Genomic DNA, 26,260 nt, shown 5'->3' with positions numbered 1-26,260 from the left:
TGGTTACCATAATGGTTATAGCAATACATACTATCATAATTTGTAGAACCTTGCAAATAATCATGTTTTGTAAATTTAGCAGACATTACTAAGTCAGACATCATATTGTTAATACTTTCAAAGTCCCAATCATCAGCAAATGAGTTTGGTTTTGCAAAGTCACTCAAAGAGATCTTGATTTGGTGTGGATATTTCAGGATCTCGACCGGACCATAGATTTCATAGTCAGTGTTGTCCCAGGCTACCCCACCAGGTATTGGAATTGCTGTGAAGTTGGCTGAAGAAAGTTCTGAAGAAAGTTCTCGTTTCTCGACGTGTGAAGATGTGTGTGGTTTGAGGACCAAGTTGATGTTCTGACTTGCTGTGTCCATTTTAGCATATTTTCCCTCAATGAAGCGTCCCAAGGTAAATACCATGATGAGCCAAAGTATGAGGATAAATGCACCAAAACCCACCCAAAATTCAATCCATGGAGAAATCAGATATGTTTCTTTTAGTTGTTTCAAAAGCTCCTTTGCTTTGTCTTTAAAGGATTTTGATGATGGCTGTGTCTTTTGTTTGCTGAAGCCTTCAGAGGAATCATCGAAGTTGATGAAGTAACCGGATGCAGTTCTGTCAATTGTTCCAATTGGTTCAGGATTTTTGTTTCTTGCATTTTCACTTGGTACTTCTGTATAGATTGGTGTGTCTCTACTAAATGTCTTTATTTGGGTTTTCAGAGGTCTAAGTTCTATTGCATTGTTGCATAGTCCTTGTTGTTCTTCTGTAGGCGTTTCGAATGTGATGAGCCTCTTTGTTAGGACCTCTGTACTGGTAGCAAACCTTGGTGTTCTGCTACTTATTGGGAGTCCACTTGGCCTACTGTTTGTTATCGGCCACATGTTGTGGTTTTACCAGGTCGATGGATACAACTCGGTTCTCCTTTTTTCCAGCAAGTGGCGGTAGTACAACTGATCTTGTCCCGTTGACAGACAAGACAGGAACTGCTTTTCTGTAAGAAGGCCCAAATTCCTTCTTTACCGCGATCTTTTCCCTGACTAGATCCCCGACTTTTGGAATCCAGACAGGTCTTGCTGGGACAGGTGGTGAATCTTCAGTGGTTGTTGGCTGTTGTTTCAACTGTATGTTGCTCAGGTCTTTTCTTGTTTTGTTTAAGTCCTGCAAAATAGCCAAACGGTCTTTGACATCAAAGGTTTTTTCTGTTACCACTGAAGTCTGACTATCAAGGTCAGAGATCAACATCCTAGTTCCGAATAATAATTCGTACGGACTGAATCCCTTCAGAGAATTTCTTGGCAAGTTATTTAGACTACGTTGGACACTTATTAGATGTTTGACCCACCCAGCTCCCGAACCTAATATCCTTTCTATTATAGATTGCTTTCTGTCTTGGTTTTTTCTTTACACCATCCCATACCCTCAGGAAGGAAGTGAGAAGATTCCCGCTGGGCTGTGCTCATTTGGCCATTCCTTCCCCCCCCAGGCTGGATTGCCTGAGAAAAAGAAAAATTGGTCGAACGTAGCATGCTCTTAGCGTATATGCCATTTAGACTCGCAAATCTTGTATAACAGTCCGGACGTCAGCCGAGTGCTGTGGATCTACATTATAAGTGGAACTAGCCTGTGTATGTTAATCGCAAGCCATTCTTTTTGCTGGTAATATTATCTGCCTTGATACGACGGGGTATTAAACTGCTTCTCTCCCCACTGCGATCTCTGTTACAGTTTGGGCAGTTTTTTACAAACATGGTGTAGTGCAGGCTCATGCCTGGCCACCAGTACCGTGATTGTAATTCTTCCAGAGAATCTTTTAATTTAAGGTGTCTGTGACCCTCGCCCATGTGTGCGTCTGCGATTAACAAGTTTCTCCTGTCCATGTTTGGAATCACTCTATCCCCCACTCCAGGGATTCGAGCAAAAGGGACGGAGTTTGCATCGATTATGTATGTATAATTGAGTGGATAGTTGATCGGTAACGCTGAGCAGTCGCCTTTTGATGACGTTTTCACCGCCAGCAATGTTTCGCCATCAATGTATTTTAATGTACGCTTTTTTCGATCTACGGGAGCCGATTTAGTGGCTGCCGCTGCGGCTGTCTCAGCCAATGAATTCCCCACAACGTGAACGCCATCACGTTGATGACTCAGTGAGTGTGTCACGTGAGTCTTTGGTAGTTCTTTCTTCAAAAGAGCTACTTGTTCCCAGAGAAGTCTCTGCTTTATTGGTGCACCTGTGTCATCTTTGTAACCGTTCTGAATCCATGTCTGCAAATCCTTGTTATATGCTTTGACGCAGAAATATGAATCTGACACTATAAGTGTCGGGAATTCGCGATCCGCATTATCTAGCGCCATTTTCAAAGCTAATATTTCAGTTTGTAGTTCTGAATTAGTTTCTACTGAGTGTGATTTTGTTAATAGAGGTCTTAGTTTACCTCCGTGCCACACTTCTTTTGTAATCTCACATGTGGGATTGTATGCATGTTCTCCCCAAACGGAGGGTTGAGCATGTCCGTCTGTATAGATTACACAGGCGTAATGTCTTAGAGGCAAAATGTCGATTGGCAGAGGATACGTTTTTTCATATTTTAGATTTTTTAATTCTTCTAGTTCTGGATCAAAGAAGTAGTATACTTTGTCCGTTGTGATTGAATTTACCCATTGTAACCATTCTGGATCCAATGTTGTTGTTGGTAAATTACACGGTGTTGTTAATGCTTCAAAGGCTGATTCAGCTGTTCTGACTGTGATATGTCTACCGTCAGCTATGTCTTTTTCTCTAGCTATTGCGGTTTGAACTGCTTGAACAATTTTTCCTTTGTTGCTGAATCTCTGTTCAGCTTTTGTGTACAAGTGTGATCTGAATGCAATTGGTACCTTTTCTCCCTCATTAGAGGTCAGGTATGTGAATCCGCATTTCCCTGGGATGACTCGGATCACAAGGTTGCGTGTATTATCACGGGTTTCTAATTTTGTTTTAATTAGCATGTCTGTTTGTAAGGATCTCAAAATTTCTGTGTGTGTTTGAGTCCAACTGGATCTTTTAAAGTCTGGTTTAATTAGATCGTAAAGGGGCTTGACCCTTTCTGCGTAATTAGCAATGTAAGTTCTTCCGAAATTTAGGAAGCCTAGAATTGACTGTAGGTTTTTTAGTGTTTTAGGAGCTTGGATTACGGCACATTTCTCTAGGAAATTGTCTGCCAGGCTTTTGCCTTCACTTGATAACTCATATCCTAAGAATAGGACCGTCAGATGGGCAATTCTGGACTTTTTGAAGTTGAATTTGTAACCCTCTGCAGCGAAACCAAGTATTATGGTGTTCACTCTTTTCAAGTGAGTTTCCAAGTCATCATCTGTTAAGTAAATGTCATCGACATAAGATAATGCTTCATCATCATATTGTTGTAGTAATTCTGTTACTCTTGCTGAGAATACCCCCGGGCTATTCTTGTACCCCTGGGCTAACCGACAGAATTGTTTTTGAGTGCCATTTACTGAGAATGCAGTTAAATATCTGCTCTCTGGTGCTATGTTTTGACAAAAGAATCCGTTGGAGATGTCCAAGGTTGTTTTGTATTTTTTGCGCACTATGTTATTCATTAGTGCAGCACTGTGTGAGTTTTGCACTGCAAAAGTTTTGCAACATGTGTTAAGGTGTCGGTAATCCAAAACTAGACGGTACGAATTGTCTGGTTTGGAGACCGGAAACAAAGGATTGTTCATTTGTGAGGTGCAAGTTTCAATCACCCCTTGGTATTCTAGCTGATCTAGTATTTCATTTACTTGTTTTTTAGCTTCTTGCTTAATTGGGTACTGCCTTTGTGCAGTTGGTTGTGATTTTAACTGGATTTTGTGAGGAGGAGAATCCTCATCCCATCCTACATGATTTTTATATAAAGCAGGTGCTAAGGCCACTGCCCACTTTCTAGCAAGTGTGTATTTTTTATGAATCGGTATTTGATTCGAGAAGGCAGGCATAATTACTTCTTCGCCATGAGGGCACTCCCTGACAAACTCCGGTGGCCAGTCTTTTTCAGCTAGAAGGATGTCATAGCCTTTGGATAGGTTATCCCAAAATAGTCCCCTTATTTTCCTAGTCTTATCTCCCTCTATACGTAATGTTATCTCGTATATTTTGTGGGGCTTGCTAACTCTGGTATCTGCAGTTTCCACTTGAAGGTATTCATTCGTGTCCACTGTCTCCAGATGATTCATAAGGACTTTGCGAGCTATGCTCACCTCTGCTGCGCTGTCTAGCATTGTCTGAGCCCACTCTCCGTTTTTCAATTGTGTCCTCAGTATTCTCGGCATTGTTAACTACCTTGATACTGGCTACCTTCTTTTTTGGAAATTGTGATTTCTTTTTCAGTTGAGCAGGTTCCTTGTCTTTGGACTTGGCGTGCTCTTCTGATCGTCCTCTTCTTTCCGATTTCTGCGAGGAATTCTGAAAAGATTGAGAGGGACGTGTATCAATGTCTTGATATCTATCAGGTTTTTTAATATTATCCCTATTTCTAAGGTTATATCTATTCCCAGAGGGTTCACTCTGAGGTGACCTTTGTCTCGGGTTTGGAGATTTCTCTCTTCGCCTAGGAGACCTTCCTCTGGACTGGAATTTCTTTTCTTTTGGATTGGATTGTTTGTTTCCATCCCAGTTCTTTTTTGGTGAATTATTATTATTAAAAAATATTTTTTCTGGACTTGTGGTCAGTTGCGGTTTTACCGGTATTCCACCTAGACTATCTCTGCCTAGTTCTTCATAGGATTTTTCTATGATTCTGGCAATTTCAGCTGGTTGGTCTGCTATATCTGTCTCTTTTAACCTCTGGCGGATCGCCACGTTTGCTGCTTCACCTTTTATGTTGGCTAGTAATATAGCCGAGACCTGCTTGAAGTCTTTCAGTAATTTCATACCAAGAGTTAAAGCAGGTTCTGGACCGTATTCATCTTGAATTTGTTTTAGCACATCTGGTATCACCGAAATGGATGGGACACCGTGCGTTTTTGTGTAGATGGAAGCAAAGACTGTACCCCAAGTGTCACAGTCCTCAATGTGTGGTGCGATTCCCATTGGGAGACATATAGTCAGAATCCTGTGTTTTTCTAGCGGGGTGGTGTCAGGAAACACCGCCTCTATTTGGGTGATTTTCTGTGCCAACCAGAATGGTATCTGTTCCCGTTTAGCTGGAACCTTACCTAGGCAGGATTGGATGTTCTGTGGTGTAATTTTATTTGTGTTCCCCTGGTGAGAGGTCAGCTGTGGTAGTTTAATCGCTGGCTGAATTGTAGAAGTCCGCATTACATACTGAACTAATTGTCTGTGAATTTTTAGTAGTTGTTTTAGCTGTATTAATAGCTCTGGTGCAGGCATCTCGTCGATGTCTGGATGTGGTGTGTATCCGGCTAAGACCGGCCACGTTGCTCCTGGTCTTCCTAAAGGACCGAGCCTTGTAATGTGATTATTATGTTTTAGGGCGCCATCAAATAAGAGCAAATGCTCTTGGAATTTGAGTGGTACTTCCACCTCCTCGAAAGGAGTGTACGTTTCTGGAGGAACCTCTATTTTGTAATAGTGGAAGTACTTTGTTACAGCATTTGCTGCTGGAAAATGTATCCATGTATAGTATACCTCTGTCTGCCGATATTCGTGTGCCTCGATTACGAATATGACTGTGCCACCTCTAGGTGTCAGTCCATTTTCTATAAGTTTTAAGGTTATAGATCTCCTTTTGGCGACCGGAATGAGTATTATATCCGCGTCTGCATCTAGTGCAGCATTATCAGCTGCTGCTATTTCAGCCGCTAATCTAACTGCTTCTCTTTCTCCATCACTGTCTCCCATTTTACAGACAGGATGGTATTATGTTTATTTGCAGATCAGGTTTCTTTATGGAAACAGAGATTAGGTGCACAATATTTTGGAACTGTTTTATCCTTCAACGTTGACTATACCAAGAACCATACATAGGAGTTCCCTCCTGCGAGGTTTTGGAGGATATTATAACCTTTCACCCACTCCAGACGTCTTTGGAGTATTTGGGAAAAGGGGTCTGAGTGAGAAAGCACGACTGAGTTACTCTAAATGTCTTACGTTAGTTTTATCGCCCTTTCCAAACGCGTTGGGCGCCATGTAGTGTAGTTCCTATTTTCCCAATAGGCTCTGCGCATTGGAATAGTACCTACAGCAGTAAAGGCCTAGGCCAGACGTTAACTAGGTCTACTACTGTCGATACTAGACTTAATTTTTGGGTTTGCCAGCTAAGCTCAGAGTTCGCTAGAAACTTTCTCGAATGTTCAAGGAAGGATTAACTCCCCTGATTAGACAAGAAGGGATTTAGTTTCTGACAACCATAGAACATGACAACTTTGCTCTCCCCTAATCAAGAGTCAATCTCAAGAGTCGTGTGAGCACAAGGCAATTATTTTACTCAGTCAGTACGTGCATTCTTAGTCTCATCAGAATGTAGAGAAAAGGAAGAGACGGGCGTGTTCAATAAAAGATGTTATTTATTGATCAGTCTCTTTTCTCGTACAAGAGAAATGGATCGATATTATTGCGATACTTATAGTTAAGTAAAGTGCATACATTAGAAGCAATAGTATAAAATAATACTGTAAAAACATTGATATGGTTTCTGAGCCATATGATGTTTAAAATGATTAAAATATATTTACATACACATATACATTTGACTAAACGTACTCAACTGGTGTTTCTAAATATGCCTACCCCGTGTACCTGACCTAAGTCTAATACGTGGGCGGGAATAGAAAGTTACAGTTTAAGTTAAGTTTGTTTTTGCCAAGTGAATAACTAAAGAATTCTCTAGGAGGGGTTATTCAGTTCTGTACCTGGAATTTAGGATGAATGAGGAATGGTATCTCTTTCTCTGCTCTCGATATTCCAGGCTGCCTGCGAGGGCTACCCGGAAGCGCCGGTGCTGGGTCTCTCGGCTTGAGATAGCAGCACGTCTCTCAGCGCGTCAGGAAGGCGGGGCTGCTGCCAGCGGGTTCTGCTCCTGCTCTCGGCTTCGGCAAGTGTGGCTGCTCCGTCTTGTCACCACGCGTGTGTTTTGCATAGGGCAAGATCGGCAATATTTATACCTTAAAGGTGCCGGGATTGACGTAAGGATGGACATAGGTACGTCAATAAAGATGTCATACGACTTGCTCGTTAGCACATTCTTTACTAAAGTTCTCTGTGAAATCAAAACAATGGCCGCACGGATTATCCAGGTTGTCATAGGTTTGATTTGTTATGAGAACGTCGTATGCCTTATCAGGGGCTGGAGGAATATCGCTTGTCTAATTAGATCTCAAGCGTTATGACCTAATCAGATAACACGTTCCTGTGCCATAGTGTGACTGCGTCAGATAACGGTATCTGCATCATGGGGAATGTCTTGCCTCATGGGCTGACTGTTAGTTAACTAGCTAGGTAGTTTAACCAGAATAGGGTCAGGAATAGGGGGATCGATTCAGAACCTATAGAAATACACGACAACTCGCTTGTCACTCTTCTAGCAGCCTAGCCACCCGCTGTGGCCTGACCGCTTAACGGTGCTCCCCAGCGGCCGTGGGCGCCAACTTGGGTTGGGTTGGTCGGCGAGATCGATCTTCGCCACACCCCCCTCGTCATCATCCTATTTAAACACCTATCATGTGTCAGCGCAGCGGACGAGCGCAGCGGGTGCGTCGTAGGTGCGCCGGAGTTGCGCCTGAGTTAAGCCCGTCTGCGCCCGTCTGCGGCCGGCCGGGGCAAGGGGCACGCCATTCTGCCTCTCTCTTCACATACTCCCGCTCCTTCCTTATTAAGTGTCATGCCCCCGCACTCCCCCCACCTGAGTCTTCCCCCAGGCTCTCCCTACTTGGTCTATTCACGGCCCGGACATCTTTTCCCGAGATTACTTACTCCCTGCCCATTGTCAGGCCTCCAGCCTCGGGGTCTAGGTCCTCTATTTCTCCACCGGTAAGAGCTTTAAAATCCTCCTCTCTGTCACTGACCTACCTCAACACCCGGTCTCTGGTCAGCCACCAGTCAGATATTTTCTATCTTCTGGGATCGGAAGAGCCGGATATCCTGTTCTTGACCGAGACCTGGCTAACAGACGATTCGTCCCCCGATATCCTGGCGGCTATTCCCCCTGGATACTATATATTACAAGCCAACCGTGCCTCTGGCAAAGCCGGAGGGGGGGTTGCGGCCATTATTAAACACCCAATTCGTTTCTCCATTATGCCCACCATTAGTATCCCTATGATCGACTGCCTGGTACTCAGACTAGAACAGCCTGGATCATCTCTTGTATGCGTCCTGGTCTATCGCCCCCCTCGATCTATGCCTAATTTTCCTGCCCAATTTGGCGATCTTATTTCCCAGCTTACTATTAACAACACCAACGTTTTGGTTCTGGGAGATTTTAACTACTGGCCGTCAGACGCCCATGAAACCCCAGGCTCTCTGGCCTTTTCAGACCTTATGTTAGGTCTAAATTGCACCCAACACATTCACTCACCCACGCACACCAAGGGTCACACCCTAGACCAGGTTTGGACCTCCTGCCTTAACATCTCTGCTCCTCTTGTCCTTCCCTGCCTGTGGTCAGACCACTTTTTAATTACCTTTACCCTTGCGATGCCCCCTCTTGCCACTAAGACTCGAGATACCAACTTTCTGGCCCGCAACTGGAACAGGGCAGACCTTAACAAATTCACTTCACTTCTTGGCTCATCTGTTCCTCCTACCTCTGGTCCACCGGTCTCCATTGACTCTCAGACATTGAGCCTCACTTACTGGCTCATCTCTGCTGCTGATGTGGTAGCACCTTTAAAGTCAATCAGGGCGAGACGTTGCCACGACGCCCAGAGGTGGTTCACCGAGGACTTTAGAGCCCAAAAACTTGGTCTTCGCCAGGCAGAACGGCGCTGGCGTCGGGGGTATTCCCCCGAGTCCAAGGTGATATTCTCTTCCCTGCTCAAAAAATACAAACTAGCTATAGCATCGGCCAAATCCCTCCATTTCTCCAATAGAATCTTAGGTTCCTTCAACAAATCTAAAGATATATTCTCAATTGTGGAGGAACTCTCTAATCCGGCGAGAGTAACCATCACGCCTTCCCCTTCCCAATCCCTGTGTGATTCTTTGAATCAATTTTTTGTTGATAAAATCACTAAAATTAAAACTAGTATCTTTGTTCAAGCCCCGTCACCACCCTCTCCTCTGACCACTGCCCCCACCAATCCTCTCAATCCCCACACTTTAACCCAGATCCCCCCCATCTCGACAACCAACTTTCTCTCCCTCTTGCACAAAGTCTCTTCTGGCTCTCCACGCGATTGTTGCCCCCCCTCGGCCCTTCGGGTAGCTTTCACTTCCTGCCCTGAACCCCCCTTGGCCCTCTTAAACAACTCTTTGGCCACCGGGGAGGTCCCCTGTTTTTTAAACAGGCTGAGGTGGTCGCCATCTTACAAAAACCTCTGGCAGATCCCTCTATCATGAGCAACTATCGCCCCATATCCCTTCTTCCCTACCTCAGCAAAGTCCTGGAGTCGCATGTCACCCACACACTCAGCACCTTTGTCGAAGACTCACGGGTCCTGGATTCCGGCAGGCCGGATTTAGATCTGCGCACTCCACGGAGGCAGTCATCCTCTTCGTGATGGATGAACTGCGCAGAGGGGCCGACGCCAATATCCGTCAGGCCCTGGTCCTCTTGGATCTATCGGCCGCTTTCGACACGGTCGACCACGGTATTTTGGTCGGCCGTGTCAGAGAGGCCGGTATCCAGGGCACCGCCCTGGCTTGGGTTCAGTCCTTCCTGACTGAACGCCAACAAGCCGTAAGACTATCCCAGTTTTCTGCTACCCAGGTCGTGCTGACCTGTGGAGTTCCGCAAGGCTCTTCTTTGTCCCCTCTTCTTTTTAATTTGTACTTGGTTCCTTTACTTCGCTCCCTCCGAGGGTTCAATGTCGCCGCGTTCAACTACGCGGACGACATACAACTGGTTTTCACTATAGACTCTTCCGATGATTCCATCACGACCTATCAGAACACGCTTGGCTTCATTAGCAATTGGATGAGCTCAAACCATCTGAAGCTCAACCCTGACAAGACTGAATTGATTCTTGTCGGGGGATCCTCCAATCCATGGCAGCCGTCCTTTTGGCCTGCTAGTCTGGGTAGTCCTCCCTCCCCAGTTAACTGTGCCAAAAGTTTGGGTGTTGTCATCAGCAGCGACCTCTCTATGGCACCCCAGATCAGCGCAGTAGTGTCCGCTAGCCATTTCCAACTCAGGAAAATTCGAAAAATCTCCCGCCTACTTACCACCGAAGCCCTCACCTTGGCTCTGCTTGCGTTAGTCATCTCGCGTGTTGACTAAGCAAATGCACTGTACGTAGGCATTCCTGACTATCAATTGAAGAGACTCCAGTTGATCCAAAATCAGGCTGCCCGCCTGATCTACCACCAACCAAGAGATCAACATGTCTGCCCCCTCTTAAAAAGTCTCCACTGGCTCCCGGTACCTGCTCGCTGCAAGTTTAAGCTCGGCTGCATTATCTCCAAATCCCTTGCAGGCCAAGGCCCCCTCTTTATCTCTTCTCTTCTTCACCCGTACGTCCCTTCTCGCAACCTTCGGTCATCTCAGATGACCCTGCTATCAGTCCCCAGATTTAAGAGGAGGAAACATGGTGGCCTTAGCTTTTCATTTCTGGCCCCATCCTTCTGGAATTCCCTCCCCTTATCTCTCAGGCTGTCACCATCATACTCCGGGTTTAGGTCACTCCTCAAAACCCTTCTTTTCACTGAGTCCTACCCTTAGACGGTATTTCACTCTCCCCTTCCTGTTTTCTTAATTAACCCTTTTTCCACTGAGTTTTACTCTCAGACTCTGCTCCACTCTCCTCTTTCCGCTCCCCCAACACAAGCGCCAAGAAACCTAATGGTGATAGTTGCGCTCAATAAATTCTTTTAACATAACATAACATAACATAAGTGAAAACTATTTCCTCCCTCGCTAACCCCAATGTAGTAAGTGTCATATACTCAATTTTACCTTGTGGAATACTGGGGAGAATAATAAGGAAAACAAGAAAGATGTCTGGAACTCTGTAGTTTGACTTGATAGGGTTTTTGACGTGTATTTGTAATCTAAACACAAAACAACACAATATGTAAAGCGTGCACTACACCCCACATAGGTATCTCTGTTAGGAGAAGCAATCACCAATGTAACCATGTAAACACTCCGTAAATTATCTCCAAAACCGTTCACCTAGAACGCTGTGATTCTATCAACCTGTAGAAACACTCCGACCACAGTACAAAACCCCCTGATACAAACTAAGAGAGTCGGAAACCAAACTCTAAATAATACCGCTATTAATCTCAGCAGAAAACAAAATAACGGAAAACAAGAACAGAACAAATATCCTGGAAGCAAGCCGCTTCAAAGGACTTACGATCACCAGAACGGGCCCGCAAATACCGTAAGAGACGAACTCCAACCGCCACGAACAGCTAGCTCCTCGGACGCCTAGACCATAACCCGGAACGAGTAGGGAAACAACTGGGCTAAACGCGAAGCACTTCCTACATGTCCGGGGCGGGTTTAAGACCTGAAACGCTATACCTCTGCGCATGTGCGGTAACTACGCATGCGCCATAACTCTTGTAGCTGGATTTGCCAACCATTGCCAACCACGTATAAATAACAGGCAGAATCACAGAACTTTAACGGGCAACTGCCTCTGAATCTATGTTTTGGCAAGTGCACCGCTCCCATGTACACGACAGGCATGACACTCCCTTCCCTGTCCGATTTCAGTATGGGGACCCCATTCCCTGGGGCCTGGATGCAAAGTAAAGGGGAAGGGGTCATGTGACCCCCAACCGGGCCAATTTTGGCCTCAGGGACCCCGTCCCCACCAAGCAGGAGCAAACACCAAGTTCGCACACAGCAGGCAGGAGCATGGAAAATTCTTCTGCACACTCAGAGTGGACTTTTCATCTGTTTTCCTGCCTGCAGTGAAGTGGTCAGAGAAACAAAAAAAGATTGCTCCCACATGTAGGGAGTGGCATTTTTATCTACTCCCTGCAGGTGGGAGCAATGCCTGCTCCCACTGGAAGCGGGTAGATGACTGGGGATATGGGGCCTTAGGACTACCACCGCAGTCCCAAACCATAATGTTGTGGTGCCCTGGGTGGGCACCAGGTCATTCACCCATTGTTGTTGTGCTCCCCTCCACTGTTAATATAGAGCCAGGCCCCGGGGGATGGGTTCTCAGGGGCCAAAATTGTCCCGGGCAGGGGACACATGACCCTTCCCCCCCAAAAAGGCAATGGGGACACTGAGGCCAGAGTGCCTGGGGAGGGAGGCCACATGTCCCCACCCCCCCCAAAAAAATGGTCCTTGGGGAATGGCGTGCCCAGGGCTAAAGTCAGTTCATGGAGGGGTCTGCATGCCCCCTCCCCTTAATTTTGATTATTGGCCCTGGGGGATGGGGTCTCCAGGGCCTATCAAGGCCTGGGAAAGCTGTGTGGCCTGGCCACCCTCACGTTTCTTTTAAAAACTGCCCTGGGGGATGGAGTCCCCGGGCCGTGCAAGGCTCATGGATGTACAATCTCCCTTTCCCTTTAAACTTAATAGTGATCCTTAGAGATGGCCTCAGGGAGGGGGTTAACATGGCCCCTTCCCTTTAAAATATATATGGCCCTGGAGGAGCATGCTTGTTTCTGGTCCAGTGAGGACCTGGCTTGGCAGTTCGGGCTGGACTGTTCCCATAGGGAGCATCGTTAAGACTGATTTGCATATGGCTGGCTCTAAACTGGATGGCATTGCGTGCAATAAAAATTTGGGATTTAACCCAGATCTGTGACTGGGGATGGATGTTTGATTTATTCAGCCTTACATCCATCATAGGTTCTTTTTGCATGTATCGCCCTAAGTGGAAAGGGTATGCCCACACCTGGGTACCATGCTTGCTACATCACCAGATTCAAACTAGCCTGGCTGATGAGGGGTGATACTTTGAAACCAGTCCCAGGATGCTAATTTCTGATCCAGTGAGGACCTGGCCTGGCAGTTCAGACTTGACTGTTCCCATAGGAAGCAGAGTCAAGAATGATTTTGCATATGGCTGGTCTTAGTCTAAACTGAATTGAGTGACATTCAAAAAACATTGGTTTTAACCCAGATCTGTGACTGGGCATGAATGTTTGCTTTGTTCAGCCTTCAGTCCATCATCTGCTCTTTCTGCTTGTGTTGTACTAAGTGGGAAGGGAATGCCCAGACATGCATCCTGTGCTTACTATGCCACCAGTTTGAAGCTTGCCTGACTGATGAGGGATGATACTCTGGAACTGGTGCCACAATGCTTGTTTCTGGTCCAGTGAAGACCTGACCTGGGAGTTCAAACTGGACTGTTCCCATGGGGAGCAGGATCAAGACTGATTTGCATATGGCTGGGTCTAAACTGGAATGGTGTGGCATGCAAATAAATTATGCATCTAACCCAGATTTGTGACTGTGGGAAAATGTTTGCTTGTTCAGCTGTCTGTGCATCATCTTTTCTTTTTGTATTTGTAGCCCCTAAGTGGAAAGGGTATGCCCAGGCATGAGTCCTGTGCTCCCTACACCACCAGATTCAAGATAGCCTGGCTGATGAGGGGTGATACACCAAAGCTGGTCCTTAATGCTAATTTTCGGTCCAGTGAGGACCTGGTCTGGCAGTTTGGGCTGGACTGTTCCAATGGGAAGTAGCGTCAAGACTGATTGGCATTTAGTTGGGTCTAAACTGGAATGGCATGGCGTGCATACAAACAAACGATCGATTTAACCCAGATCTGAAACTGGGGGGAATGTTTGATTTGTTCAGCATTCCATCCATCCTCTGTTCTTTTTGCATTTGTCGCCCTAAGTGGGAATGGATGCCTAGATATGGGCCCTGTGCTCGCTACGCCACCAGATTCAAGCTAGCCTGGTTGAAGAGCTATGATGCTCCAAAACTGGTCCCAGGATGCTCATTTCCGGTCCAGTGAGGACCTGGCCTGGCAGTTCAGGCTGGATTGCTCTAATGGAGAATAGGGTAAAGACTGATTTGGATATGGCTGGGTCTAAACTGAAATGGCTTGGCATGCAAAAAAAGGATGTATTCAACCCAGAACTGAACTGTGGGTGAATGTTTGATTTGTTCAGCATTCACTCGATCATCTGTTCTTTTTGCATTTGTTGCCCTAAGTCAGAACAGTATGCAGAGATCTAGGTCCAGTGTTAGCTATGAAACCAGATTCAAGCTAGCATGATTGATGAGGGGTGATACTCCGAATCCAGTCCCAGGATGCTCATTTCTGGTCCAGTGAGAAACTGGCCTGGCAGTATGGTCCAGACTGTTCCCATGGTGCGCAACATCAATACTAATTGCATATGATTGGGTCTAAACAGGAATGGCATGGCACACAAAAGAAACAATAGCTTTAACCCAGATCTATGACTGGGGGTAAACGTTTGATTTGTTCACCATTCCGTCCATCATCTTTTCTTTTTGCATTTGTCACCCTAATTTGAAGGGATGCCAAAGTGTGAGTCCCACACTTTATCCGCCACCAGATTCAAGCTAGCCTGGCTGATGAGTGGTGATACTCTGAGGCCAGTCCCAGGACGCTTGTTTCTGGTCCAGTGAGGACCTGGTTTAACAGTTTGGGCTGGACTGTTCCCACAAGGAGAAAAATCAAAACTGATTTGCATTTGGCTGGGTCTAAACTGGAACGGCGTGGCGTGCAAGAAAATTATGGATTTAACCCAGATCTATGAAGGGGGATGAATGTTTTGATTTGTTCAGCATTTCATCCAACTGTTGTTCTACCCCATGGTGTATCACTAAATTATTAAAACCAATGGTTGCCAGCTTCAGATTTCAAGAGGTAATAATGGTTTAACCATTATTATCTCTTGACATCTGAGACAATATGATTTTTCTGGAGAAGTGGAATGATCTGCTAGTGAGGAAGGTGCAGGAGGCAGTAGACTTGATTTAAGCTCTGGGATTTACATTAAATGTGAAGCAATCAGAGTTATGCCCTTCAAGGAGAATGAATTGCTTGAAGTTCCTTGTAGAGTCAGAAAAGCGTACATTCCTACTTCCAGATTCGGAGTTGAAAATGATCAGGATGGACATGAAAGGGGTGTTAATTCAAACACGGATTTCCCTCAAGCAATTGGCAAGGCTGACTGGAATCTTACATTGAAAAACCATTACAACTAACTCCCCTATTTTAATTGATGGGGTAGGCGATGCATCTACGTTGTTCCACATTTAAAAATTGCCCAGTCCCTTATGTAAAACGTTGTGAGACAAACTACACACACCCATGTGTCAGACTCAGACAAAAAGAAAAAAGTGTGTGTGAGCGAGATGGCACCTCACGGGCGAACCACCAACGGGAACCTGGCAGGTACTCACCAGGATTGCCCTGATCTCATCATTGGCACCATCAAGCTCTAAAGAAAAATTGTGTCCAAAAACAAACAAACAAACAATGTGTTTGTGAAGATATGCAGTGTAGAAAAACCACGAACAACACATATAGTGTCAAAACAAACATATAAACCACAAACAATACGAATCTTTAACTTTATTCTGTCTCTTTCGTGTAGGTTGTGGACTCTAGGCTGATGAAACGCTGAAGTCCCGTCAATCTATTGTGAAAATAACCAAAGGGGGACAGAAGTGACTTACATTTGGAGTCTAAAAATACCCTACGAGGGCCCCGTCCTCTCGGCCGGTATGAGTCAAGTTGGCCGATTGAGGTTGTGAAGGCTACAATTTGTCCGACGCAGTGGCTTAAATTGTGACGCCCTGAAGAAATTGCCTAAAACTTTGAAATGGCAATGAAACATGTTGGCTGTAAGTAGAGTATGGTGGGATAAGTAGGAGCATACTTACTTTTTTAGAGTCCATCAATTAAAATAGGGGAGTTAGTTGTAATGGTTTTTCAACGTAAGATACACTACTGAAATAACTACTTTACAGGTGCCTACTTGGTCTAGGTCATAATTGTGGAGAGTATATGTTGAGTGGAGGGCGACCTATGACCTGTACTACCCTCTGAGCTCCTTGTTGTTAGTTTTAAAGCTGACTGGAAACCTGTCATCATCCACTCAGGTGATGTTTCCAGGACCCTTTACTACAAGATTAAAAATCATTAATGTAGAGAGAGGCTTAGGTTTTTCAGAGATTGTTCCTTTAGGCAAGGAAAGATGCTGTTTGAAGCTAAATCCTGTGGCCCTAGCAGTGAATGCTTTTCCCCAGGACTAGTCAGGGTGAAATCAATATATTTTTCCCCCATTTGCAATGATCTCCAGATGTTTGGCCCACATATGAAGAAAGACAGCATCAGTGGTGGTACTAACCCCTTTGTGGAAGAGTCAGCCATGGTACCTAATTTTGTTGGAACTGTCCAGAGACTGCTCGATCCATCTTCCGGTGTTCCCTCAGTTTTTGAGTAGTCATACATCCTGAGTCACAACCCATAGGTTTAGAGCAAACTGGTGTGGGTAGCATGGCACCTTTCATTGCTGTTTAGAGACATGCCAGGGCTTTCAGAGTCAGCTTCTGGTTATATCAAAGCATCCTAGGCTAGAGACACAGTGAACGCTAATATATCAGGTTGGGAGGCATGGAATGACTGGTAGGTAGAGACTGGTCTGGATCCCATTTTAACAAATATTGTAAAAATCTTAAACTTCTCTGTGTCTCTAGCAATACCTAAGTAGTCATACAGGACAATTAATGGGTACAAATCATCGATAACTGCTGGATATAAAAGAGCTGATGGGAAGCCAGTGGGGGATAATTCGTTGGTGTTTAAGTTATTAAAGGGAGTAAGGTACATGATCCCTCCGTAAACTATTATTCCAATATGTGGGAAGTTAACCAAATATTGCCACTATGTCAGTCATAGGATGGTAATTAACAGTTGTCTTTGAAGCAGATGTTAGCCCAACTGGTCACTTTATTATGTTTGGTATCATTTAAAATGCTATCAGTTGGAGGGCATTGGATATTTCTTTAATATGTTTTTCCATAGGAGTTCAGCTCACATCACAAGGCATACTAAGAACTCCATTTTAGTGGAGCTTCCTGCCTCCCTGCACATGTGGTATCATGTTTTGAACAACATAAGGGGTTGGGTTGCACACCATTATAACATCAAATTTCTCCAGTTTGTCCTGTACTTTACAAAGCGTGCCATTGGTGACGTGCCCAGCTCTTGCTTTTATCAAGGTAGATTTGATAATTATGTAACTTTGAAAATATAACAGTGCCTTGAATATTAATGCTTGTTAAATTGATCTTGCAGTTACCCCTGACAAAGGGCCAGTGGAGGCCCGAAATGCATTGGGTTATTGAATAAACTGCTTATGATGAAAAATGCTCTAGTACGTATTCTTGATTGAAGAGGCTCGGATGGCCCATCTTGAATATGAGAAACATTTGAAAATTGGCTTTTCCTTGCATGTGGTTTAAAACGGACTAAAAACGAATTGAAAGGGTAAAAAATGGATTACTTAAGATTCGAATGGATGAAAATGAATAATGATGTCTGCAGAAGCAGAAGCAGCAGCAACTGTGCCACGGTTTGGGGCACTTCTACAGTGTCCCGTTGTTGTGACTTCAAGTATAACGTGCCACCGGAGCTGGGCACATCACCAATGGCACGCTTTGTAAAGTACAGGACAAACTGGAGAAATTTGATGTTATAATGGTGTGCAACCCAACCCCTTATGTTGTTTCAATTGACAGGCTCCACCGGGTTAGCACCCACACTAAAACTTGAAAACCAGAAACTTTAAGAAAGGATGTTACCAGCCACGCGCAAGGCGGAACAACACATTTCACGCAGCTAGTTTATTTTTCGTAACGTCAGAAATTATCATGCATTGATTCATTAAACATGGGATGACTCAGGCATTTGGGAAAGTGCCTGAGGTTATGAACTAATTAAAGACGCACTGAACATTTGTATATTTACATATTGGGATCAGATTTCTGGTGATGTTATAAACCGTTAGGATGCAGTATGGGAGTTGAAGTATTGGAGACACTCCGGTTGGATAATACCTTCCCAGGTGTTGATTACGTTGTGCTGATGGGAGGCTTGACCTTCGGATGGAGGGGCAGAATGTGCCTTTAAGAGTCTAGTGTTGAAGTTGTTGAAGGACTCTGTTGTTGAGGTTAAGAAAGGAAGATGGATGTTATTAGCTTTCCCCCCAGGAAACTGGGCCGCCCCCCTACTCTCAACTCTGTTGCCCTGGAGAAAGTATCCGAATTTGACTATCTTGGAATTCGGATCACGGACAGCATGAACTGGACGCCCCACATTGCTAAGATGGTACTGAACCATAAGAGAGTAGGAGGTGCCCTCCTGAGGGAATTCCGGGCATCACCAAGGAGGTCGCTTGCCCCAGTAATTGACATCTACAAGGCCAAGGTAGTAACATCAGCTTTGTATGGGGCCGAACTGTGGGGGCATTGCTGTCTGGACTCCCTGGCATCAGCAGAGAGCAAGCTCCTGAAATCTTTAATCGCCATCCCTTCAAGCACCCCAACAGTGCCTGTGCTGCTGGACACAGGATGTAAGAACATAAAAGATCAAGCCCGCCTTCGCCCACTCCTCTTATGGTCACGCATTTGGAGGGGCGAAGAGTTAAAATCGTATGCTGAAGGGTTGGCTGAGATAATGAGCTTGGGCGGTTGGGCAAAAATTAAGTGGCTGAGAGACACCAAAAAACTTTTGGAGGAACTGGGACTGGGGAATTGTTGGTTATCTAGATCGGCTCCACCAAAAGAGGTCCTGAAAAGATTATATTGGAATTGGGTTAAGGACCAGCTAGTTACATACTCTGGACATTGTAAATCCACAGTTGCCTTTTTAACAGTAAAAGATGCAGTGGTTTACGAGCCCTATCTGGACCTAATTACCCTTCCCTTTGACCGAGCATTGTATTTTAAATTTAGAGTGGGCTCCCTCCCAGTCGGTGCACTGGTGTCTAAGTGGAAATCAGGTGATCACTTGTCTCCTTTTTGTGCATGTTGTCCCACCAGAATAGAATCCATTTCGCATATCCTGTTTGAGTGTCCCGACTATGCTAAATCCAGGAGTTTTTGGCTTAAACCCCTTTGCCGCAATATGGGCACGAGTAGTTATCTAGTAGCCCTGCGCATCCTAATGACGGACACCTCCCCCCCCATTGTTTGTGGTGTAGCCAAATTTTTAAAGCAGTCTTGGCTGATCCGATGCAAGAGATTATCAATTGTGGTTTAATACATTTTTAGCTAATTTATCTTGACATCACATGTCTTTTTATCCTTTTAAAGGTACATTGAAATACCGTTTTTTTTTAAAAATATGTCTTTTCTAGTTTTGTATCTACTCTATTTTGTGTACGCTTATAAGATATCTTGCATATCGAATAAAAGCTTCTTGACTGACTGTTATTAGCAGGTACGTATGAAGTAGAGTGAATAAGTAGAAAGTTGAGAGCTTTAGACGTTCGGTTAACTACGCTGCGATAAATCACATCAGAGGCATGGATTGCTTGAGTAGGCAGGTTTGCGCATTATAACACAGATTGAATAGTTAACTGGTACGAGTGGGGCATGTATTGATACGCGAAGGGAGAGGGATTGGCAGCACGTTTCTGCTAGTAATGGGGAACATTGAGGGGAGGGATGTTAGACTCACGAACAGCATAGAGTTAATCTGCTTGATGGGAGTGGTGAGCCTACATGATTAGAACCATGTGAGTGTTTAGGTGACATGGAGACTGCACAGGAATATAAATAAATATATACCAGAACCTAATTGATTTATTAGCGAGGGAGCATACATACAGGCCTCTAGTCAGTGCGCAGCGCGCCATATAAATGTATCACAGTTGCTTTTTTCAAGGTAGATTTGATAATTATGTAACTTTGAAAATATAACAGTGCATTGTATATTAATGCTTGTTTAATTGATCTTGCAGTTACCCCTGACGAAGGGCCCATGGAGGCCCGAAATGCATTGGGTTATTGAATAAACTGTTTATGATGAAAAACGCTCTAGTATGTATTCTTGATTGAAGAGGCTCGGATGGCCCGTCTTGAATATGAGAAACATTTGAAAATTGGCATTTCCTTGCAAGTGGTTTAAAACGGACTAAAAACGAATTGAAAAGTTAAAACATGGATTACTTAAGATTCGAATGGATGAAAATGAATAATGATGTTTGCAGAAGCAGCAGCAACTGTGCCACGGTTTGGGGCACTTCTACAGTGTCCCGTTGTTGTGACATCATGTTTTGAACAACATGTAGAAGTAAGGAAAGCCTTCAGAACTGTTACGCCGCATTAATTAATAGTATGTTCAACACATTGACACCATAATCTTCAACTACTTTGATTAGGTGGCTTATGGGTCTGATGGCTGTGGCAAACGTGGATAAAAGTCCCTCCGGGGCACAATCAGCTACAGGGGCTAGGGTATGTAATGCTTTTTGAGCTAGTGCTAAGTTGGAGGACCTTTAAAAAGCTGCAGATTGCTCTAGCGTTTCAACATTTAAAGCGTTTTACTGCAAACCAGCTGCAGATGTTCCAGAAGGAGTTGTTAATATGCTTTGAACATGCAAAATGTGAACCTCTTGTCTTGTAATAAAAATAAGGATACTCCTAGCCAGTTGTGTAAGAGAGCCCTGATTTTAATAAAAACAAAGGAGTCAAGTATTATCCCACCACTTTGGTGTTTGAATTTTACTACTAATTTTAGCACAAGCCAAAACCAATTAAGCGATGAGTGAGATGGCAGGATCCCTTTTGGAAAAGGAGCTTGTCCTTTGATAAGAAAGACTAATGACCAGAAATAAAGAAACAACAGGAACTAGTGGGTTGCTTTTGGTATTATTGTTGTTTATTCTTATTATTTACGTTTACACATTGACTATGAAAACATTTTTGGAGACATGATGAAAAGAGGAAGTCAGCCGTGAAACTACCTATTTATAGTGTAATAATGTATTTCATGTGTGTTTGCACGTCCTGTCTTCTTAAGCAGGATTGTGGGAAATGTAGTTGCGTTTGATTGTGTTGTAAATAAACAGTAAAATAGGGACTACATAATGCTTCTCTCCTTTGTCTTTAGTAAAACCAGGACTCTCCTTCACAAGTGGCTTAGAAACCTTTGCACTTTAAACAAAAATAATGACATTGATTGGCTTTCCACAAAAGAAATACTATAACATTTTTCTTTCATTTTAATAGGACGTCTCTGTGAACCATCCCTTGGTCTTGCTGCTGCACCTGCAAATATCATCTTTGGGATAGTATTTGGAGAACGATTTGACTATGAAGATGAGAAGTTTCTTACCCTTCTGAAAGACATAGCTGACGGTTTTGACATCATGAGCTCCATCTGGGGTCAGGTAAACTGATGGCTCAAATACAATTGTAAAATATAATTGTATACTTTGTATTTCTTCGTGAACAATGAGATTTGCGATGTACATTTTGCTAGGTGGCAGATCTCTAAGACTTTTATGCCTTAATACATAGACCAATGCAAAAACAACAGTTGATGGACAGAATGCAGAACAATGTCATATATTCACCCCAGTACGGAGATCTGGGCCTAAATCCATCGTTTTTTTTGCACTCCACACTACCCCAGTTCAGACATGGCCATATGCACATCAGCCTTGACCCTGTGCCTCATGGGAACAGTCCAGCCCGAACTGCCAAGCCATGTCTTTCCTGGACCGGAATCAAGCATCCTAGGACTGGTTTCTGGCTATCAGCCAGGATAGCTTGACTCCAGTGGTGTGGAGAGCATGGGACTCACGTCTGAGCATACCCATCCCACTCGGGGAGACAAATGCAAAAACAACAGTTGATGGACAGAATGCAGAACAATGTCACACATTCACCCCAGTACAGAGATCTAGGCCTAAATCCATTGTTTTTTTGCATTAATGTAAATATTCTCACATATCCACCTAATCTTTATAGTAACTTTTAAATAATTCTATAATTCTCATATGTACTTCATTTATAAATATGATAGTGTTGAATTTCACCTTTAAGTTTTATTTCAGCATCCTTTACTGTTACCTAGCCCTCCAAGAGAATTTAGAGTTCTGTCTATCTAACTGTTCCTACATTCATCAAAAGCAATACTAAGCATGTGGCCCACAATCCACTTGTAGCTTTTTTTGGAGTTTTATAGTTGCATTACAGACAGACAAATTCATTTTTAGGCATGGGGAGTTTAAGGGCCGGATTAGGAGTCTGGTGGTCCGAGGCCCACCAGACTCGTGCTGCCTCATTAGCAGTTGGTCAGTCAGACTGCCCTGGCACCACTGGCTCCGCCAGGGAACCACTGTTCCATGGTTTTGGAGCGGGAAACGACCTTAACAACGCGGTCAAAATACGCAATACATTTACATCGTTGCTTTTACATCGCAAGTCGTTTCGTTACCACAACTTGCACTGGAAAGCGCTCTAGACTAAGCAGTGGCGGCTGGTAGATGGCAAAAGTGGTACGGCGGAAAGCAACACGTTTCTGCATTACTAAAAACTTTACTTTATTGCGTGGAAACACCAGAACAATGTGGGCGGAGACGACCTTTACCCTCAAACACCGTAATCCGACACCCACTTCTCAACAATAAACAAGACGTGCGGCGCCTCCTAACCAGGAACATAACCAGTACACAGCATTTTACAAACTGAACCCTACCTTTGTCTGTCATAGTAACACCAAAACGTGTGGGAAGCTCTATGAACTGCCAAAAGCGCTATGAGGTCATACATATGGCAGAATGTGCGCTATACCATTCCAGGTACTGTGTCTAACCAATTCTGATTATTTTAATCGCAAAACTATACACAAAAATACAGAAAACGAGCATTCCTCAACCACAGACAGATCAGAGCCCTTTCTTTGGTTGTTTTCCCGTGCTCTGCAACACCCTCCTCCAGGCCATGTAACAGACACACTGTGTATTGTAAAGACGAACCGCTGCATGCGTCTAGTCAAAGGTTTTGTGACAGACACTGCCCTGCGGCTGCCGCTAACAGATGCAGTCGCTGCCCAGCCCACTCCTGCCCACAGACATGCAGCCCGCTTCAGACACAGAAGCACTGTCCGGACGCCCCAGGCCACAAGTGTCCAATGTAAGCCGGGAGGGCCAGGTCGCTGCCAATTTTCTAGGATACTCACATAAAGTAAAATAACTGCAGTCCATTTAAAATGCAATAATGTCTATAGTCAGTGGTTATCAGGTGTGGATCAAGCCCTCCTACGCCTTAGCTGGAAAGCCCTGTATACTAACACACTACCTCCCCCCAATAACAGACATATTGCTAACCCTTGTACCAGCCACACTGCTTTCACCAGGCAGCGGGCACAGTGCTCCTTCCTGCCACATTACACACACACTGCAGAACTTCCCGCACCCCCCACACCTCACCCCCATTACAGACACAATGTCCAGGCCCTCCTTGTAACCGACAAACACCATCCCTCCCCACCTGCGTTGAATTCCTGGCTGCAGCGCTCGTCAGCAGGAAGGCAGCCTCCCTCCCCTCCACCAATCGCAATGCTGCAATGGCAGCGTTGTGATTGGTGAGGCCGCGCCCCACCTGGGTAATTTTCTCTATGTATGCTGCAGCATACATAGAGAGCAGGGAGAGTGGGTGGTGTTGCTCGAGGGCAGGGGGAGTGGCTTGCCCACTGTTGTTCATACTGACTGTTTGGGCGGCCTCAGGCTGCCCAAACAGTCAGTATGAACAACAGTGGGCAAGCCACTCCCCCCTGCCCTCGAGCAGGACCGCCCATCCCCAACCAGGAACTTCTGCTTTCTCGCCGTGCGAGAAGGCAGAAACGAATGGCAGTTATTACTGTAATAACTGCCATTTGTTTCTGCCTTCTCGCACGGCGAGAAAGAAAGGGGGTGGCGTCCAAATGCCCCTATAGAGGAGCCGCCACTGAGACTAAGGAATAGTGTGATTTACTATTCCAACACCTTTCCTACTGTACGTAGGCTGGAGTTGGAATAGTAAATCATACTATTCCTAAGTCCAGCGCCCTACAGGGCAAGTTGTTGTAACGACTTGCGTTGTAAAAACAGCGACGTAATGTACCGCAATCAAAATGATCGCGTTGTAACATCATACATCCGTTGGAGCAGCAAAATGCTTGGGGAAACAACAATGGTCCCGCTAAGCATATTACGAGTTTCCTTTCCTCTAGTGTTTACATGGAAGTTCTTCCTCCATTTAAATCCTCAAGGAGATGAAACAAAGGGGTCCCTACAGGACCCCCTGTGCCTCAACCACAAGTGGATACGCACAGGGGGACATAGCATGTGCCTACTTGTGTGCAGGAACCTGGTAGTGTGGTCCCATTGTGATGCCTTCTTGAAAGGCCCGGCCTCAAGATCACCATGCCGCCCACCTCACAGACCACTGAAATGTCATAATCTGGCAGGCGACCTTCGGGGGAGCGGTGTTGCGCTGGTGCACACCGCCACACCAATGCTCCATCAAAGGTTGCTTCAGCCCACCTGCCAGATCCCGACTTTTAAGTAGTCTTGCAGGCGGGCGGCGTGGCGGTCCCATGGTGGTGAAACTTTCAAAGACTGCCTTGCCTTTGAAAAAGGCACCACAATGAGACCGCACTACAAGGTTCCTGCACGGCATGGGCTCGAAAGTCCATGCCATGCAGGAACCTATGTGCATGCACGCAGTGGTGCACATGTTATGCCCCCTGTGTGCATCCGCATGCGGTTGAGGCACAAGAGGGCCCTGTAGAGCACCTTTGCTTTCCTCTCCTCCAAGGTTTACATGGAGGAAGAATTTCCAAGTAAACTCTGGAGGAGAGGAAACTCCTTGGCGGGACCCCGTGGTCCTCTACTGCCATTCCAATGCCAGGGAAAGGAGGCTCCCTGGCAGAGTCGGTGATCCCAGGGCGGTCTGATCATCCAATTCCTAATGGGGTTGTCGGACAGCCATTGCGGCGGTGGCTTGATCCGCCTCCATTTCACCACCACGGTCTGGCAGTCCGAGGACTGCCAGACCCGTAATAGAGCTCTAGGTGATTTGCCCAGAATCATAGGATGTTTGAGCCTCCCGCCAAACTTGAAACTGGTTCTCCAGCTTCACAGTCGGCCGCTCTAGCCGTTGAGAACATATGTGGGTTGCAAGAGGAGACAACTTCTTTGAATCCCCACCTCCTCTTTGACGTTGCTGCAGAATCAGCCTGTTTTAGGGCCAGCGATAGGGTATGTTTACAGTAGTTTATTGCACAGTATTTAAACTCCTGTATCAATAAACTTGTGTTTCTGGGGTTGTATTAATTAGTCCAAGTCATCAAGCACACTAAAGATGTAAAGCTTTATTAACAGCTTCTGGCGCAGAAGACTAATTTGAATCGTAAACCAGAATTATTCACTTAAACTTTCCTTTCAATCCTGAGTTACAATTCCCTGTTCTACGCTCATGAACAAATGTATTTTAAGAGTGTCTGCATTTGCCATAGGAAAGGTAAACAAATGATTAGCATATCAGATAGTGATAAAATCCTGCTGCCCCAAGTCTACAACTTTTCATGAGCTTAATCTGCTCAAAACACACAAAATGATGGACGGAATGTTGCAAAATGGCAAAACATTCACCCCAGTCACAGATCTGGGTTTAATCCATCGTTATTTTGCTCACCAAGCCACCCCAATTCAGACATGGCCATATGCAAATCAGTCTTGACCCTGTGCCTCATGGGAACAGTCCAGACCGAACTACCAAGCCATGTCTTTCCTGGACCGGAATCAAGCATCCTAGGACCAGTTTCTGGCTATCAGCCGTCTTCAGCCAGGATACCTTGACTCCAGTGGCATAGTGAGCACGGGACCCACGTCTGGGCATACCCTTCCCACATAGGGTGAATAGCAAAAACACACAAAATGAGGTGAATAGCAAAACACACAAACTGGTGAGCAAAATAACGATGGATTAAACCCAGATCTGTGACCGGGGGTGACTGTTTATCTACTGTGCAACATTCCGTCCATCATCTTGTGTGTTTTGCTGTTCACCCTATGTGGGAAGGGTATGCCCAGACGTGGGTCCCTTGCTCACTAAGCCACTGGAGTCAAGCTATCCTGGCTGAAGACGGCTGATAGCCAGAAACCGGTCCTAGGATGCTTGATTCCGGTCCAGGAAAGACATGG

General features: G+C 45.1%; 1 protein-coding gene across 1 annotated transcript in view; it reads left to right on the top strand.

Moving 5' to 3' along the window:
• Positions 1-26,260, top strand: part of LOC144781950 (cytochrome P450 2G1-like) — a 471,871-nt gene that overhangs the window by 240,734 nt on the left and 204,877 nt on the right. The window contains exon 4 of the mRNA XM_078661041.1: positions 21,297-21,457. Coding sequence (XP_078517167.1) covers positions 21,297-21,457 — 161 coding nt within the window. The remainder of the gene's footprint in view (positions 1-21,296; positions 21,458-26,260) is intronic.

Source organism: Lissotriton helveticus, chromosome 9, assembly GCF_964261635.1.
Source record: "Lissotriton helveticus chromosome 9, aLisHel1.1, whole genome shotgun sequence".
Taxonomy (NCBI): domain Eukaryota; kingdom Metazoa; phylum Chordata; class Amphibia; order Caudata; family Salamandridae; genus Lissotriton; species Lissotriton helveticus.
The sequence above is the reverse complement of the archived record's forward strand: the minus strand, read 5'-3'. Positions and strand labels throughout refer to the sequence as shown.